Raw genomic sequence first — 18,690 nt, 5'->3', positions numbered from 1 at the left:
GAGCAGAGATTGTATTTGTAAATGCTCCCTTTCCTTCTCTTTTTTTATTATTATTTTAAGTGTATATTGACTCTATCTGTTCTGTACAACTGACAAACTATGAAGTCATGCACTGCACTGGACATCTGTTGAACTCAGTTTTAAAGTTAATGCAACAAACCACACACATTTACTCTCTCTCTCTCCCTCACATTGAAATAGACACTCTTTCTCTCTCTTCCTAGCTCCAGTCACACACTCCCAAATCACTCTCACACTACACTATACACAATAATATAGTAGTACTATACACAATCACACCACCTGCTTGCTTCTTCTCTCTCTCTCTCTCTAACCTACATTTTCTTTTCTTCCACTATATCTTTCTCTTGCTTAGAAAAGTCTGCAACTTTAGTCACCCAGAAAGCTTAACACGATTCTTACACTTATTTAGCTAGACAAGCCACTAACCAGTATGCTAAACAATCTTTCTTCAATTGCTGCCACCTTCTTTTACTCTTTCAACACTAACCCAAGTTGCTTGCATACATGAACTAAGATTCTAAGAATAAAAGTTTGTTCTTTTTTTTTTCTCAATGACTTGTACTTATTGTCTTGAAATTATTGTTGGAGGGTGAGTGAATGGGTTGCATGTTTTCTCAATTAGCTGCAAAATTTGCTTTCTTTCCTCCATCCCCACCAACTTATCAGGTGAAGAAGACAGATAATGGCAAGCTTACTGTGCTTTCATCATCATCATCTTCTTCTTCTTCAATGCCACTTCCCCTTCCTGATGATAAATCATTTGATGTTTTATTGATTGATACAAAAAGAGGGAACAAGATTGTTGCTTTCTATTTAAAAAATCCATATGCTAGACTTACTCTGCTTTACTCTCATGGCAATGCTGCTGACCTTGGCCAGCTTTATGATCTCTTTGTCCAGCTTAAGATTAATCTCAGAGTTAATATCATGGGGTTTGTGTTTTTTCTTTCTTTTCTTTTGTATTATATTGCTTTTATTTTTTTATTTTGAAAAATTGGCTTTCTTTTCTTCTATTAGTTTGGTAAATGCTGTACTCACATCTCTTGACCAGCATTTGTCCTTTACGGCTTTTGGGTTTTGTTGGGTTTAGATCTGTGATTACTGATTAGGGTTTTCAAAGATTCAGTCTTAATGGTTAATGACCTATCCTCAAGCTTGTAAGGTTTTTTTTTAAAAAATTTTATTCTCTACTTTTTTTGCTTTTTATTTTTTGGTAAATTTTTAAAAAACAAGGGTAAATAGTTCTTGTTTTTTAAATTTTTCCAAAATAGTTATTATTTTTAATACCAGTCTTTTTCTTACTTTTTTTTCTTCTTTATTGTCAACTCTTGTAATTTACTGTCATAAAAGTAAGTTGAATGTATTGGATAACATTGGTAAAATTACTCAGTTTTTTTTTTTTCTCTTAGACTTTTGTGCCTTTTGGCTCTGTTGGATGAGTGTTTTTATTTTGATCTGCTTTTTTACTTGTCTTTTCATGTACAGTCATTCATTCTATATTTCAGATCTTTAAAACAGAATTCAACAATATATTTTCTGTGAATCAACAAATATTTCACTCAATCGCATATCACAAACAAATGGGATTGACTGGTTTCTCAGATTTGTGTGTTTCATTGGTTTTTTCTAGATGGGTTTTAATTGTCTGTCTGAACTGCACTTGCCTAATTCTGCTCTTTTCTTTTAATAAGTTGTTTCTAGTTTTATCTTTGCTATTCCTGCATTTTCTTATTCGGGTTGTATTTTGATTTTTGCATATGAATGCCGTGACTGCAGATATGATTATTCTGGGTATGGAGCCTCTACTGGTAAGGTAAGCTGTCATTAATTGAACTTATAACCTAAGTTCCATTTTACTCGTGTTATTAAGCATTTTAGCATTCTAGAAAAGTTTAGCCATCCATTTATCCATATATTATGCAACTAGAAATGTGATTTGGATTATATGACTGAGTTTTGATTATGCACACTGAGGGTAAAAAGGGTGTTTGCTTTACATTGTGCTTATTAAGAATTTGGTGGTGGATATCTTTTAAATTTATATTATGAAAAGCTATTCCTTACTGTTGAGGTTCCAAAAAAACACAACCCACAATTAGTATATCTGGAATCCTCAAATAATCTCATCAGGACCGTATACCATTAGCTGATAAAACTATGAAATCAAACACCTCCAAATGCCAATGTGACTGAACCCAAATTTAGGGAAAACAGAACTTTGGTGCTGCTATGAATAATGCTAGGCGTGGTACTCTATATAATACTATATACTATCATTAGAAACTCCAAGCCAGAACATAAATAATTCCCATTGAGATTCCCCAGTACTGCCATCCTACCAAATTTAATTCAGATCTAGAAACTCTTTGTTTCTTTTAGTTCCCTGACCCTGTACGCTTCAAAACTGATTTTCATCACATGTCCAAGCAAAATTGTCAGATTTAAGACTTTCTCATGTTAGCTAAAGTATGTTTGAGGTTCCTAAACTTTACAAGGTCTTGGTCTTGATATTTTGATTTTCAAGTGATCAGGGATATAATGTTTTGCCGATAAAATAAAACGTTTTCCAAGAGTTTCAGCCTATGAGAGAGCTTGAATGGTGCAAAACATTTGTGACAAATGTTGTTTTGTTAAGGTCGATCACATGCTGTTCTCTTCCTGAAGAGTTCCTCCCTTATGTCATGTGCAGTCTAATAATGGAAGTAGTTTTGGTAATTGATTAAAGATCTCTTTGTTTTAGAAATTGACTCAATCTGAGCCTTGCATTATGCTAGATTGGAACCAGTTAATAATTATTTGTCGGAATAAAATATCTTATGAAATTGAACTATTGATTTTGCCTTTTACACGGTGGCATCGGTTTTTTGAAGATCACAATTGGGTTGAATATCTCTTTCAATATGATCCATGGACAACCTTACCCTGTATAGGATTATGTTGAAATTGTAACTCATAGTTGACAATACTTATCATTTTTTATTTCCATGATTATCCATCAAAGACATCGATATCATATCTTTGGACTAACTTGTATTTCTTTCATATTAACTATCTCGTGGCTCATCATAATGTTTCATTGGCTATTGTAGGATAAGCTATTATCATCCACTGGTCTTATTTGTATGTAAGACTTGAACTTTTGTTCAGCGTCACTAATCCGTAATAACATCCCTGAGATCATTGTATGCTAATCTATTTGCTTCCATGTTAAATTTAGAGATGTAGCTTCCTTCCTCACTTTCGACTAGTTCACTACTAGCAGTAGTTGCACAGCTGCTGTCACCACCACTACTACTGCAGCACCACCATTTCAAATTGTTGATCTAGTGTGGGTCTTAGTAGGATCAACTGATAGGGCTTTTTCATTCACCTGCACCATCTGCTTTGAACTAATGAAAAACTGTAATTCTTCCTTTTCCTTCTCCGATGATAAGGACAGAATCATCTTATTCGTTCACAATGTGGGCATGAACTCTTGATTGGCACTTTAGAGTCATGTATGCTACATTATTTGAATTTAGTGTTTTAAACAATCTCACAAGTTAAAATATGTTTTCTTAGGTTTCCAATTTCACATATTAGTAAAAACCTTTGGGCGATGATTGCTGAAGAGATTAATTCTGTTTTATGGTTGTGGCTTGTGATGTCCAGCCAAGTGAATCTAATACGTATGCAGATATTGAAGCTGTGTATCAATGTCTTCAGACAGAGTATGGAGTTAGTCAGGAAGACTTAATTTTGTATGGGCAGTCAGTTGGTAGTGGTCCAACATTGCACTTGGCAGCTAAGTTGCCAAGGCTGAGAGGTGTAGTTTTGCATAGTGCTATTCTCTCTGGACTTCGCGTGCTCTGCCATGTAAAGTTCACATTTTGCTTCGACATATATAAGGTGAGTGATCTATCTTGTTTGGTGTAGCTTATTAAATGTGTCTTTGCCATAAGCGAGTGAGAACAATAAAACTACCGTCTGCTGGCATATCAGTGTGATGCGGTATTAGATTTCATTGTTGGACACTAATGTTTGAGCAATTAATGAATTAAGCATTATGTATGTGTTAATGCTATCTGTGCCAATACTATACAACATCACAATTCTCTTAAATGCAGAATATAAACAAAATTCGGAAGGTGAAATGCCCTGTGCTAGTAATACATGTAAGTTTCTTATTTCCTTCTGGTTCTTTTTGTTGATGTCTCTATGTAGTTTGAATTTCCTTCATATGTTTCCTTGTGCCTTTATGATCTCAATTAGAATTATCATGCCAATCACTGGATTAGGAAAAACGTGACTCTGTTGATTGCCTTGAAGGACTCCCAAAAATATTCCGTTCCTTCTAAAAGAATTGCTTTTTCTTATTCTGTTTAACAGTTTTAATTTCTTTATATGATTGTTGCACCTTTGCGAGTCAACAGCTTGTAAATGAGCTTTATGACATGATAGAATCCTTTTTGTTACATGCATCTTTATTTTTAGAGTGACTGTCCAATCATTTATATATTGCCAAAATTTATTATTACAGAGAAAAGAAAACCAAACTAAAGAACACATTCCATGGTTGAACCAACAGACCAATTTTTTTTACTAGAGTTCAGGAGCTGTGTTTAAAGATAGGAATCAAGTAGAAGGTAGTGTGGGCTTTACTTATCTCAAGGGGGCAGGTGCCTAATATTGTTGTATATATACTAGTTTTCTTGCAATTTGCTTTCCATATGGCTTGTTGTGACTTGTTGTATTTATAAATCTATGAATAAATTATTAAATATTAAAATTTGGAAATTAAAGCATCAGTATATAAACACTTCATTAATTTATGATGTTCATTATTTATGCAAGGCTTTGGTGTCCATAGTATTTTCTCTGAGCTATTTTTAGTGAATATATACGAGTCTTGCTTATGCTAAGGCATGTGCCAATTCTTTATGCTGATTCTTGATTAAATCACCTATTTATTGAAATTGAAAATGAAATTGCATCTTGTCTTCTTACAGGGTACAGAGGACGATGTTGTGAACTGGTTGCATGGTAGTGGACTCTGGAACTTGGCGAGAGAACCATATGAGCCATTATGGATTAAAGGAGGCGGACATTGTAACTTGGAACTGTACCCTGATTATATCCGCCATCTTTGCAAATTTATTCAAGAAATGGAGAGTATAACCACAAAAAGCCAGCTCAAAAAGATCCGGCAGAATCTCCAACTAAAACCAAGGTCTAAAACTGCTACTTCCAACAAATGTTGTAGATTTAAGCTATGGAGACCAAGATGCCCTAAATGTTCTATGCCAAGGTGCATAAAATGTTTATGTCAGTGTCAACCGAAATGCTCAGGATGTTTGAGACCGAGGTGTGTTAAATGTTGTTGGCTACCCAGATGCCCGAAGTGTTCGTTACCCAGTTGCTGTTGCAGCATTAAATGTTTACGTTGGGGTTGCTGTGTGGGAACGCCCACTGGGACGAGGCGGAAACAGGATGGATGCTGATGATGACAGGCTTTTGTATAGATTCTTGCTGAATTTACTAACACCTTCTGATGCTGTGCATTATAATGCACAAAAACAAGAGGAAGTAGTTATCTTTTAACTTTGTTAGGAACAATATAATTGGATAGCTACATGAATGCTGGTATACTCTTCAAAATGATGATTTTCAATGAGCTTGTTTGGATTTTTATTCTTTAATCTCGTCAGAGTAACCTTTTGATGACATCGAATTTTACTCCATTTTTTCATTTTTATTTATTGTTATTGCTACTATTAAATCAAGAGTCTCAGATTATTCCAAGAGGGCCTTTGATTGCTTTCCTGCCTCTGGTTGCCAGAACTTGACTTTCCCCTCTGCAAATCACTCTCCTAACAAAGTCGGATTCTATATAAATGATTTCAGGAATTTAAGTTTCCTTGTTTGATTGAATACAAAACTTCTTACCATACAACTCTTAAATCTAATAAATTCCAATGTAACAGCTAGCCACGTGTACAATAATTATAAATGTGTTTATATGAATAATAATAACATTATTATCATATACTTCGATGTCCAGGATAGGATTTTCTTTGTTGGGAAAAGTTTACACTGATACCCTGTGGTTTAGGCGTTGACATTTTAAGAGTGGTGGTTCTAAGGGTTGACACTTTTAAGACTTGTGATTTGTTCTCTATCAACTCAATGCAATTAAATCTTTTCCAATAACATCACTTAGGTTTTTTTTTTTTTTTTTTTTCTGGTCAAAGAAAGGGAGAAGAAGAGCCGACTAGCAATTCCTGCTGAATGTGATTATATAGATTTTTTTTCGTTGCGAAATATTTGTAAAGTCATAGCTAGTTTGGACCGAGTCCAAGTTCGTTATCTTAACACCAACCTCGAGACTAGAAAAAGAAATCTAACCGAAATGCGGTCCTAAATACTCTTGAGAAAATATTCTTAAAAAATCATCTTATAAAATCTTGAGCCATTTAGTAAAAACCATCGCGGCCTGACTGTTACTCTAGATGGTAACAACACTTGAGCTCATATATTAGGCTCTCAATGCATGAATTTCATCTATCTTCCACTTTAAAATATGAGACATAAAATGGTAGAGATGAAAATACTTCCATTTTTTGAATAGATAATTATATTATGATAATCCTCAAAAGATAAGTATTCTTGTAATACTAATGTTGTAATTTCTTACAATTAGAAATATTAATTGCAAAAAATAAAATTTAGGTCCGAAATATTAAATTGTTACTAAAAAAAATGTTCTTCAACTATTGAAGTGTGGAATCAATCCTATAATGTGAATTTTCTTCGTTCTGTAAACCTAGTATAGGAATTCGTCGTGTAAAATCCAACTTTTCTTTACAAACTAAATACATGAATGCTTTATTTCCGAGTTATTTATTTCTAAATTAAAACTTTAAAATTTATTTTTACTCCAAGAAAATAATTATTCTTATGGTATCTCTTCAAAATTTAATGTCCATTGAGTCTCTCTATCACCTGCTCCATAATTGTGCCATTCATATACTTATCTGTTATTAAATTTATAAAGTAAATTTGGAAACGTTTTTTCATCTCAATTTTTTTCTTTATTATTTTTTAGTTGATTTTCTTTTGATATTTTTTAATGTTAATTTCTCAAATTAGCAGCGGAATACTTCAACTTTTATAAGTGGCTTTGTTCTTAATTTGTTTGATATTATATTAGAAAAATATGTTAATCATTAAATTGTTTGATAATAAATAAAGAGAAGAGAATCGATTTTAAAAATTTTAATCAAGTTGAAAAATGTATCTAAAAATTTGAATTTCAACAGTTAGGACTAAATCAATTGGAAAAAAAGAAACATAATCTGAAACATTAATTTAATCAAAATTGATTTAAGAGACAGGTGAGATGTGAAATTGTAACCCTAATAAAAGAGAGAAGAACAGAAAGCAGAAGTGCAGCGAACAATAGAAAAAACGCAAGTGGAACAGCGCGTAGAATGCGGGTTTGAAATTCCCAATGTAACCTTTTGTGAAGGATCAGATTATCATCCCTACTTGGTTTCTCTCTCTCAATTGACGTATCAAACTCTTGCAACTCTCTTGTCCGCTGCACCAAATCACATTTTCCTTCCTTTCTACGTATCTTTTTTTTTTTTTTTTTTAAATTCTTCCCTACATAAATTTTTTTAATGATTTTATAAGAGAAATAAAAAATAATTGCGAAATTAAGCAGACTCATAAACCTCTATAAAATCACCGGACTCTTTGTCTTTTTTGTTTTACGAAAAAAAGAAAAAAGAATATTATTGAAGGCCTGCACTGCTGCATTGCTTTCTTGCGTGTTATGATATATACCTCGAACGAACATAATTGAAAGACGGTAATGGGCGTGGTGACACTTAAAGACTTGAACAGGTCTTCTTCTTTGTTATTTCCTTCATATCATATAAGTAAGCTACGTCTTCTCAAATTATTATTATTATTATTATTATTATTATTAACAGAAGAAACTGATGAAGAGTGGAAGACAGGGTCTACTCTTGAAAACAGGGGCAAAGTTTGTTCTTTTTTACTCTGTAATTCTTGTTGCATATCAAAATAAAGGTCGTTTCTTTTTTCTTTTTCTTTCTTCTAACTTTTTTTTGGCCTGGTACCTTTGTTCAACATAGATTAAAGAAGCTGAAGAATTTCTTATTAACCGTCAGTTGAATGAGAGGGACATCTTCCATAATTTTTTATTCTTGCAAATTTCTAAGTACTATATTATTTGAAATTCTAGAGATAGAGGATGAAAAGAAATTGTGAATTCTCTTTCCTGTGCAGCCGGTTCTGTTGTTTAATGTTTCTTCTACTTTAATTTGCAGGGGTTTCTGTTAAATATTAGTTGCTCACATGGCTCACAATTCATATAAAGATAGAAAAGCACCCAGAATTCATGAGATTAGCAATTACGCTGGCGATCTTCACAGTGACATTGGTAGTGTGGAATTCACCACATACACGGTTCACATACCTCCTACACCTGATAACCAGCCCATGGAAATTTCTATAGCCTCGCCCTCTAGTCAAAACACCATAGACAGGACTTGCATGTCAAACTCTATGTTTACCGGCGGTCATAATCGCGCTATTCGAGCGCATTCTAAGGGAAAGATGATTGAGTCGCAAACAAGCCATTCCCAGATGGCTGCTACAGATGGGTCCTTTTACGAAGTGCCTGCAAGTGATGCTGATGGCAGTGGCAGTGGTGTGGATTTGTACCCTTGTGAATGTGAACACGAAGCTTGGAGGGACTATGACAGAGATGAGGAGGGGGTCTGTCCTGGTTGCCAAAAGCCTTATAGCAGGCATGATATGCCTAGTTTGGATAGAAGGTTGACATGGGTCAAATCGAATAATGCATTTGCGAAAGGCCAGAGCGCTGATGATTTTGCTTCTCAATTCTTGTTTGAGTCCACGAAGAATTATGGTTATGGAAATGCTATTTGGCCTTCGGATAGTACGAGGGGAAATGATGAGGAGATTTCGGATAATCTGAAAGTGTTTTCTGAAAAGAATCGGAAACCACTTACTCAAAGAGTCAATATATCTGCTGCAATTATCGCTCCATATAGGTGAGAAACTCTGTTTCCTTCTCATGATAGAAAAAGGCATGGATATTTTTGAATCTATCATTATGCTTATATTATCTTTTTATTTTGCTGGACTAATCTTTCAGGATCTTGATATTCGTCCGAATGATTGTTCTTGGCTTATTCCTGTATTGGAGGGTTACGAACCCTAATGAAGAAGCAATCTGGTTGTGGGGCATGTCTGTAGTGTGTGAAATCTGGTTTGCCTTCTCTTGGCTACTTGACCAGCTTCCCAAGCTCTGCCCAATTAATCGTGCTGCTGATGTTGCTGTTCTAAAGGAGACGTTTGAAACTCCTACACCAAGTAATCCTACTGGAATATCTGATCTTCCTGGAATAGATATCTTTGTTTCCACAGCTGATCCAGAGAAAGAACCACCTCTTGTCACTGCAAATACTATTCTGTCTATTCTTGCCGCTGACTACCCAGTTGAGAAACTATCATGTTATGTCTCTGATGATGGAGGTGCTCTTTTAACTTTTGAGGCCATGGCAGAGGCTGCTAGTTTCGCTAGCTTGTGGGTACCATTTTGCCGGAAACATCAAATTGAACCCAGAAATCCAGAATCTTATTTTAGTTTGAAAAAAGACCCTTATAAGAACAAGGTGCGCCCGGACTTTGTCCGAGATCGTAGACGTGTAAAACGCGAATATGATGAGTTCAAAGTACGAATCAACGGGCTTTCTGATTCAATCCGCCGACGTTCTGATGCCTACAATATTCAGGCAGAAGTCAAGGCCATGAAGAAGTGGAAAGAGGAAAGTGAAGACGAACCAATGGGAAAGTTGAATATTGTAAAAGCCACTTGGATGTCTGATGGAACCCACTGGCCAGGCACCTGGACAGTTCCAGCACCTGAGCACAGTAGGGGCGATCACGCCAGTATCATACAGGTAGGAGACCCTAATATGAAAATTTAATTCTATTGTTTCTTTTTTCTTGGTGGAGAAATTTTTGGCATTAAGTTAACAATAAAGTTTTGATTACTAACAAGGTCGAATTCTACAGTAAAAACGGAGCAATCTTGGGTATGTTAAATGATAACCCCAACCATCAATTGCAGGTAATGTTGCTGCCTCCTCGTGATGAACCACTAAATGGCACTGTCCATGATGGCCAATCCATGGACCTAAGTGAAGTTGATATTAGGCTTCCTATGCTGGTTTACATTACTCGTGAAAAGCGACCTGGTTATGATCACAACAAAAAGGCTGGGGCCATGAATGCGTTGGTTCGAGCTTCAGCTGTTATGTCCAATGGCCCTTTCATTCTAAACCTTGACTGTGATCATTATATCTACAATTCACAGGCATTAAGAGAAGGTATGTGCTACATGATGGACCGCGGTGGAGACAACATTTGTTATGTTCAATTTCCACAGAGGTTTGAAGGAATTGATCCGTCTGATCGATATGCTAATCACAATATTGTCTTCTTTGATGTCAACATGCGAGCTCTTGACGGGATTCAGGGTCCAGTATATGTTGGAACAGGATGCCTTTTTCGCCGTATTGCTGTTTATGGTTTTGATCCTTCTCATTTTGAAGAACAGAGCAGTTATTGTAGCTGCTGTTTTGTCCGTCGCAAGAAGATTGTTACTGTGTCTGTCCCTGGAAAGAACAAAGACGACGAGGAAATAAATTTTGCTCTTATTCCCAAAAAGTTTGGAAACTCGAGTGAGTTTGTTAGCACCATAGCAAAGGCAGCATTTGACGGTTTGCCCCTTGCTGAAGGTCCAACTGCGAAAAATGGACGGCCTCCTGGTGCTCTCTGCATTCCTAGGAAGCCTCTGGATCCATCCTCAATTGCCGAAGCTGTGAATATCATCTCGTGCTGGTATGAAGATAAGACAGAATGGGGCCAACATGTCGGATGGGTATATGGATCAGTGACTGAAGATGTAGTCACTGGTTATAAAATGCATCAGCGAGGATGGAAATCCATTTATTGTATGACTAATAAGGATGCATTTCGGGGGACTGCCCCAATTAATCTCACTGATAGACTTCATCAGGTTCTCCGGTGGGCAACTGGCTCTGTGGAGATATTCTTTTCTCGAAACAATGCCCTTCTCGGTGGCCACAGGTTGAAGCTGCTGCAAAGGATTGCTTACCTCAATGTTGGAATTTACCCTTTCACTTCCATCTTTCTGATTGTTTACTGCTTCCTCCCTGCACTTTCGCTCTTCTCTAACCAGTTTATAGTTGATTCTCTGAGTGTAAACTTCCTGGTATACCTGTTGATGATCACCTCGACACTTTGTATTCTTGCCATACTTGAGATCAAGTGGGCTGGCATAGCAGTAGAAGATTGGTGGAGAAATGAGCAATTCTGGTTGATTGGAGGCACAAGCGCCCATCTTGCTGCTGTGCTCCAGGGGCTACTGAAAGTGATTGCAGGGATTGATATTTCATTCACGCTGACATCAAAATCAGCTGGCGATGATGGTGACGATGAATTTGCTGATCTATACATCGTCAAATGGACGTCGCTGATGATACCACCCTGCACAATCATAATGGTCAACTTGATTGCAATAGCAGTTGGGATTTGCAGAACCATATACAGTAATACACCTCAATGGAGTAATCTGGTAGGAGGTGTGTTCTTTAGCTTTTGGGTGTTGGCTCATCTTTACCCATTTGCAAAAGGGCTAATGGGAAGAAGAGGAAAGACACCCACGATCGTATTCGTTTGGTCTGGTCTAATTTCAATCTCCATTTCTTTGTTGTGGGTCGCCATTGATCCTCCATCAGGAGACAATCAAATTGGAGGGTTATTCCAGTTGTTATGATTCAAGCTCTCTGTTTTAGCACCTTGCGAGGATAGATTCTTTTTCTTAATAAAGAAAAAATCAATATATTCTAGAAACATATTCAGCAATTGTAATTAAGTCCGCAATATTGTATCTACAAAATTAGTCGAGAAATGTATATGGCTATACAGAATGCATCTATCTACAGAGAAAGAGAAATTGCCCACTTCTATAATCTTTAGAGGAAGAATCCAAAAACACATTGGACTTGCCTGGACTAGGTCTATCCGGCCAGTTCAGTATTTTTATCAGACAGACACTGACTGCTTGAAAATTGATTGATTATTTAGTGAAAAGGACAAGTTCTGTTGACATATTAAAAAAAGAAAGAAACGTTTTTTTTTTTTTTTTTTTGGGCTGTTGATTAAGGTGGTTCAGGTGAAAATGTCAATGCCGGCATTAACATTTCTTTTGCAATGTAAACAAACTCATAAAAGGAAACATTGACATTTACTAATTCCAAGTTGGATAATTATATTAGGTAGCGTTTGGAACAGTGATAATCGGGGGTAGGATTGTGGAGCATCAATGTTAATTAATCAATATTTTTAGACATAAGAAATTTCAAATATATCAACATCATAGTACTTGTAATATCAATTTAGGTAAGGTCGATATCGTCCAAGATAAGATCAAATGTTGTTGATGATAGAGACAACATATAAGTGAAAACGAGTGTTACCTGTATTCAATTGAATTTAAATGTTAAATATATATATATATTTATATATCAAATTGAATAATTAATATATATTTTATTAGTTTAAATAATTAATTATTATTAAAGCACTAATATTGTGTTATAATAATAAAATAATTTCAATTTGTAATTTGATGTTAACATCTTTTTATTTTTTCAATCTCGGTCATTTTTAGATATGTTCTAGTTTGAATTAGGAAATCAAACTCCCTTGACAAAAAGAAGAATAAATTTCAGTAATTTGTCTAATTCTAGACATGTAGACCAGGAAAAAAAAAAAAAAAAAGCTTTGAACCTATTATCCTTATGTTCATGGCATTGCATATCTATTTTACTTAAAATTATTTAAAATTATTTTTTTTTACATGGCATTGATATCATATATAATAAATTTTTTAATATTTAACATTAATTTATAATAGTTTAAAAATAAAACAAACTAACTATTTTTAAATATTTTTATTTTTTAAAATTTTTATTAATGTAATAATATAAAAGTTATTTTTAAGATATTTATTTATTAATTCTAATATTATATAAATTAATACTATCAATATAATTAATATTACTATTTTCAAAAATTAAAAATTATTATATAATTAAAAATTAATTTATTAATAAATTAAATATTTAAAAATATTATTTTCTATAATTAAAATCGTTATCTAATTAAAAAAATTAATTTATTAGTTAATATGATATTAAAATGTAATTAATATGCTATTTTTACAATAATATTATAATTAGAAAACTAATTGTTATCTAATTAGAAAATTAATTTATTATTAATATATTTATTTATTAAAATTAGAATGAGCATTTAATTAGATATTAATCAATAAATTAAAAGAAAAAAACTATAAAATTACACGTAAAGTTGAATTCCACGTGTTAAAAGTAAATACACATATCAAGACAATAATTCTATATGTCAAAAATTAAGCATGCACGGTAAAATAATTTTAAGCCTCGTAATTTAATATATATATAGATTTAGCTTTAGACCCTTTTTTGATTCATCTAATTAATGCAGCTGATAACTAATGATTGATAGCTAGTAGCTGATAATCTAATCATTTGATAAAATTTTATTAATTATTACTATTAACATATTAAATGATCATTAATGATATAATTTATTTTTATTGTACTATTTTTAATGATATAAATCAATAAATAATAAATATTATAGTTAATTTTATTTAACTCAATTATATTTATTATTAAAAATATTTACAAAGTCACTTTAAAAATAAAAGTTTAAACTTAAATTAATTAATATAAATTTTAAATTATAATTATTTAACTATTAAGTAAAACTTTAAAATAATGATTATTTATTATAAATTATAAAAATTAATTATATATGATATGAACTTAATAAATTATTATAAAATAAATTTTAATAAGAATATTATTGTTGAAATAAATAAAAAATTTAAATCAATTATGAATTCTAAAACTGATAGAAAAACAGTTCATTAGAACTAAATCAATTAAAAACGACTATTAATTGTTGATTTTTCAGTGTTTATTAAACATTTTAATATAACTGTTTAAAAAATAAATCAAACACACAAAGAAAAAATAATTTATATGGTAGAATTCTTGTTCTTTTCTTATTTTTTATTTCTTTTCTCTATCGTTGTTATGAATGATGATGATTTTGGAAGAAAAATTGCAGGTGATCACTTCATGTATATATGATTATAAAAAGTTGAGTATAAAAAGAATCAAGTTCTCAGCAAAAAGAATACAAAATAAGTAAATTATACGGTAAGAGAAAACAAAATACACACACGAATAAGACTAATCATGAAATCTAGTCAATTATTGAATCCACAAATTTCTAAATATGAACAAAGATTTAATAAAACAAACAAACAAACAAACAAAAATCACCATATTATAATTTACAGGCGTGCCAAAGAAAAGTAATCACATGGTAAGATCATCTCTGTTGGAAACAACATGAACTTGGCTCCTCCGCCTCGAGCGGCGTTTGCGACTTTGATGGCTGCCACCAAATTTCAATCTTCCAGTGTCCTTGTAGCGTTGCTTCTCAGCTGGATCAATTACACATTCCGGCGGAGGCAAAGGATACCTTAACGTGTCATAGCAATACGAATAATACATAAAACGCTGGCGAAATCTACGCATAGCCTGACGCTGTTTGCGCGTGATGGTGGCGTAGTCGGCGGCCAGCAGTCTAGCATTGCTCTCGTAGCAGCTGGAAGTCAATGGAATTTGCTGGATGGGATCGATGGGGCAACCTTCAAGAACAAGATCTTTATATTCGGACACAAATGGTGCGTACTTATAATTAACCTTGTATTTACCACCCGAGGTTGCCCAATTTGAGGCGTCCCAAATCGTGGCATATAAGGACATAGGCTTTGATGGGTATTCACTGCCCATTTCATCATTGCGCACCACCTCTCGAATAGGAACGTCGTCAATAAAAAATCTGAAATTTTTTAAAAAGACATTAGATCAAATTCACTTCATAAACACTTGCAAAATATGAGAAGTAACTAGGGTACGCTAACGACTTCGATTCTGATTTAGGTCCAAAAATCTCAATTTCAGACTTCCACTAATACAACAGGGACAAGGTTAGGAATGTTTTTGTGGAGAAAACAAAGAACTCCTCCTGTATATACAAGAATGGACAAAATGAAGAAACATGAAGTAAGGGCGGCTGAATTGGCATCGTCTTAAAAAACCAATGTGGCCTCAAAAGCAGTCTTAATTAGTATTTGGATCTGCCAAATTAACGCTTGGCCACCACTAGTTCTATAAACATCCCACACGCAACTCCCCAACCTTTTTTCTTTCTTTTTTTCTCCCCTTCATTTCTGTGTCCTCTTGTTAGGTCAAACATCCTCATCAATTACATCATCATTAGGGAATACCATGAAATTTCTAACCGAAGATAAAAAGGAAACAGCTTTTTTGGACTACCAAAAGAAGATAACAGAAAAAGCACTATTTGGTTACATACACAAGGTCAAGAGTGATTCAGATCCTATTTAGTTATGGAATTAGTTTTCTGTTACTTTCTGTTTTCTACATTTCTTCTCTACTTCCTATGTTTTCTCAAAAATGTCTTTCAATTGTTTCCTAATTTTCTGTAAAAGACTTTTCTTGGCTACTACAGTTGTTATTAAACATTATCATTGACCAACTGAGATACAAAACTTAAGGTATTTCTATCTTTATAGCAAAAAAGTTCTTCTTTTTTATATTAAAATAAAAAATCTCCAAAATAGGTGGGATGGTGTTATTCCTCGGTTAAACTCTATATACTCACAGTGCAACAGTTTAGCTGAACCGTTAAAGGACAAGTTTTTTGTTTTTTTCAAGAAGAACAATATATATGTATACAAGAAGATAGAGTTTGGAAAAACAACTCACATGATATTCCTTTCGGTCCAAAGGATGCTGTACCTATGAAACTCTTTAGAGGGATCAAACCATAATCTATATCTTTCTTCTCTGCCACGGTTTGTGCTTCCATTACCATACAAGTTTGTCTGAAACCTCCATGGCTTCCCTTCAATGTTTCCTAAGAACTCAAAGTCTAATTCATCATGGGTCTTCTCGAACGCCTCTTGGTTTGATGTCTGCATCCACAACATAGCAACTACACAATCATTCACAGCGATTCTTTTATTCTCCTTTTCCATATTTTTTTCCCAAAGAATAAAAATAAATGTCGCTCTTTATACTAGTTGTATTTACACAGTTCAGCCACATAGAAGATAGGACTTTATAGGAAAAAATTTATGAAGGCAAGTAAATATAATTAGTTTTCCACTAAGGAAAATTAAGCATCTTACTAAAAAAAAGGACATGAATTAGGGTTGATTCCATTTTCCTTTTTTTTTTTAAAAGAAAAAAAAGAGAAGAAAAATCATGAGAAACAAACTAAACCGAAAGCACAAAAAAACAAAGACAGTTATTCAATTAAACCTAAAAAAACAAAAGGCATCCGTTAAAGAATTCAAAGATCATAACGAAAAGGAATACTGGGTTTTACGTTTTGAACTTTTCACCTTCTTATTGAATACAAAATTTCATACATAAAAACATGTAGATATTAGCTACTGTGCTATATATAGAAATGAAAAAATTGAATAAAAACACCATATATAAAAATAAAGATCAATGACTTACATAGAAGGCAACACACAGCCCGGCTGTATAATCTCCGGGTAACTTGATGTTAGCGCTAAAGAATCCATACTCGTACATTTTCGACGAAATAAAGCCCGAACCTGATCATATCCAGATAAGAACGGACGCTCTTTCATTATATTCCATATATAAAAGTGATAATTATATATTCAGAGAATATAATAGTAATGAGATGGATACCAGTGAAGCGGTCGAGAAGCAAGCGAACACTTCTTCCGTTAGGGGAGCGAACAAGATTGCCATCTCCAAAGAGAGGGGTGTACCCCTCGTCGAAAGAGATGGTAGAGAGATTGAACGCTGCTGCGTTTGCGATATAAGAACTGAGGCTTGACAATATAAATAAATGAAAGACGAGAGAATAATAATCCATTTTCTTCATGTTTCTTGTTATCATCTCTTTCCCTTCTTTCTTTTTCTGAACGTCTCTTTGATCAAATATTTTCTCGGTTTCCCTTTCTAACTTTCTATTTATACACGTAAAGAGAGAGAGAGAGGACGGATAATTATAATGGTCTTATTAGGCTGCCTGTCCCTGTGTTGTTTTTGAATTTGTATTTGTGTACGAAAATGCCCTTCATAATGTTGTAATATTATGACAATGCCACTGTGCATAGGTTTTATTTTCCCTTTTTTTTTTCTTATAATTATATCTATAAATATAAACACATTAGGTGATGATTGCAATTTGTAGTTATTTTTTTTAGATGGTTTCTCTTGTTTGGTTATTAATGATTAGGGATTCTAAGTTATCTAAAGAGGATTCAAAATGAAAGTAAATGGGAACACCTATATATTATAATTAAGCTGTTGCTTTTTTTATTATTATTATTTTATTTTGTTATGAGGTGACAACTAAGAGGACGAGGACATGGGTATATATATATAATATCTATTACAACAGATTCCATGCAAATTAAAGTTATCAACTTTATAGATAGATATGACCAAACACATCAATGAATAAGAATTCTGATTCTCCGAATATGAATGTGTATATGAATAGTTTTGTGTTTGCTCTAATATGGTTGTTTTTCTTCCATTGTTCGAATAGTTTAGAATTTTCTTGGTGTTTGGTAATTTTATTTTAAAAAAATGAATTTAAGATACAATTATTAAAAATTAGACAAATTCATAATTTCTACCATGATTAATTTCATGATAATTACATCATCGATACATATGAATAGTATAGTAATTTAGGATTTTAGAGCAAGTTTTCCCAACTGAGGTTACTAATTAATAGCACACCATAAGGAAATTTATATTTTTTTATGATCAGTAGCTACTGATGATGTGGTCCAAACCTCGGATGGAAATTAGAATCAACCAATGAATGACATATGTATTATCATGAAATGTATTTATATATTGACTATGGTTTAGGAAACTTTAATCAATAAATAATAATGTTAGTGAATCAAATAATTATATAAGAATTTTTATATATGCAATCTTGGTTTATAAGATTGGATACTGACCTGCCCTTACCAAATAGTTGACCAAACCAAACCAGTGGGTGCATGCAAGTAATAGTAATGGTAGAATGGTTTTTTGAGTTTTGAGTATGTAAATTTAGCTGGAGTTGTTGGGCACTATTGTCCAATAAATAAGGAGAGGAATAGGTCTTGCAATTAGTGACGAAGTTGAAGGGCATTTTCGTAGAGTTACTTTTTTTAAAGAGACGAGAAACCGCGTCGGAGACAGCTGCGGCCTTTTCCCTCACTCTTCGCTTCTTTGTTTATTTTTTCCTTTTCCGAGAAAGAATTAAAATTATTATGGACAAGCTTTTTATTGTATCTATTTTCTTATTTTCATTTGAAAAAACACTTCAGAAGTTCTAATTTTT

At 33.3% G+C, this 18,690-nt stretch overlaps 3 protein-coding genes across 5 annotated transcripts; 2 read left to right on the top strand and 1 right to left on the bottom strand.

Moving 5' to 3' along the window:
- Window positions 1-87: 87 nt before the first annotated feature.
- LOC8278520 (alpha/beta hydrolase domain-containing protein 17B) lies at window positions 88-5,694 on the top strand. The gene is made up of 5 exons (XM_015719002.3): window positions 88-956; window positions 1,801-1,837; window positions 3,676-3,912; window positions 4,131-4,178; window positions 5,013-5,694. Exons 1-5 carry the CDS (start codon window positions 622-624, stop codon window positions 5,502-5,504), a joined length of 1,149 nt encoding a protein of 382 aa, XP_015574488.2. The 5' UTR covers window positions 88-621; the 3' UTR covers window positions 5,505-5,694.
- Window positions 5,695-7,454: 1,760 nt separating this feature from the next.
- On the top strand, window positions 7,455-12,110 carry LOC8278519 (cellulose synthase-like protein D3). Of its 3 annotated transcripts, none has more exons than XM_015719031.3 (4): window positions 7,455-7,911; window positions 8,361-9,110; window positions 9,215-10,022; window positions 10,193-12,110. In XM_015719031.3, exons 2-4 carry the CDS (start codon window positions 8,389-8,391, stop codon window positions 11,921-11,923), a joined length of 3,261 nt encoding a protein of 1,086 aa, XP_015574517.2. In that variant the 5' UTR covers window positions 7,455-7,911; window positions 8,361-8,388; the 3' UTR covers window positions 11,924-12,110. The 3 variants fall into 3 exon arrangements, with proteins under 3 accessions (XP_015574517.2, XP_015574518.2, XP_015574516.2); XM_015719032.3 differs by having other exon boundaries at window positions 7,455-7,946; XM_015719030.3 differs by having other exon boundaries at window positions 7,455-8,100.
- Window positions 12,111-14,448: 2,338 nt separating this feature from the next.
- On the bottom strand, window positions 14,449-17,328 carry LOC8278518 (probable xyloglucan endotransglucosylase/hydrolase protein 30). Its single transcript, XM_002518944.4, has 4 exons — window positions 17,025-17,328; window positions 16,824-16,924; window positions 16,062-16,270; window positions 14,449-15,111 (listed from the first exon to the last, which is right to left on the bottom strand). The coding sequence occupies exons 1-4, from the start codon at window positions 17,236-17,238 to the stop codon at window positions 14,583-14,585; spliced, it is 1,053 nt and encodes a 350-aa protein (XP_002518990.1). The 5' UTR covers window positions 17,239-17,328; the 3' UTR covers window positions 14,449-14,582.
- Between the last annotated feature and the right edge of the window lie 1,362 nt (window positions 17,329-18,690).

This window comes from Ricinus communis, chromosome 5 (assembly GCF_019578655.1).
Source record: "Ricinus communis isolate WT05 ecotype wild-type chromosome 5, ASM1957865v1, whole genome shotgun sequence".
NCBI lineage: Eukaryota > Viridiplantae > Streptophyta > Magnoliopsida > Malpighiales > Euphorbiaceae > Ricinus > Ricinus communis.
Note: the sequence above shows the minus strand (reverse complement) of the source record. Positions and strands in the feature narration are given on the sequence as shown.

Bases quoted from the DNA above. Each gene is read 5' to 3' on its own strand.
- LOC8278520 (XM_015719002.3), top strand. From the start codon at position 622: ATGGGTTGCATGTTTTCTCAATTAGCTGCAAAATTTGCTTTCTTTCCT. The intron at 957-1,800 runs GTTTGTGTTTTT...CCGTGACTGCAG, and splicing joins CTCAGAGTTAATATCATGGG to ATATGATTATTCTGGGTATG. The intron at 3,913-4,130 runs GTGAGTGATCTA...TCTTAAATGCAG, and splicing joins TTTGCTTCGACATATATAAG to AATATAAACAAAATTCGGAA.
- LOC8278519 (XM_015719031.3), top strand. From the start codon at position 8,389: ATGGCTCACAATTCATATAAAGATAGAAAAGCACCCAGAATTCATGAG. The intron at 9,111-9,214 runs GTGAGAAACTCT...CTAATCTTTCAG, and splicing joins GCAATTATCGCTCCATATAG to GATCTTGATATTCGTCCGAA. The intron at 10,023-10,192 runs GTAGGAGACCCT...CATCAATTGCAG, and splicing joins ATCACGCCAGTATCATACAG to GTAATGTTGCTGCCTCCTCG.
- LOC8278518 (XM_002518944.4), bottom strand. From the start codon at position 17,238: ATGATAACAAGAAACATGAAGAAAATGGATTATTATTCTCTCGTCTTT. The intron at 16,925-17,024 runs GTATCCATCTCA...GGATATGATCAG, and splicing joins GCTTCTCGACCGCTTCACTG to GTTCGGGCTTTATTTCGTCG. The intron at 16,271-16,823 runs GTAAGTCATTGA...TTGTGGATGCAG, and splicing joins GGCTGTGTGTTGCCTTCTAT to ACATCAAACCAAGAGGCGTT.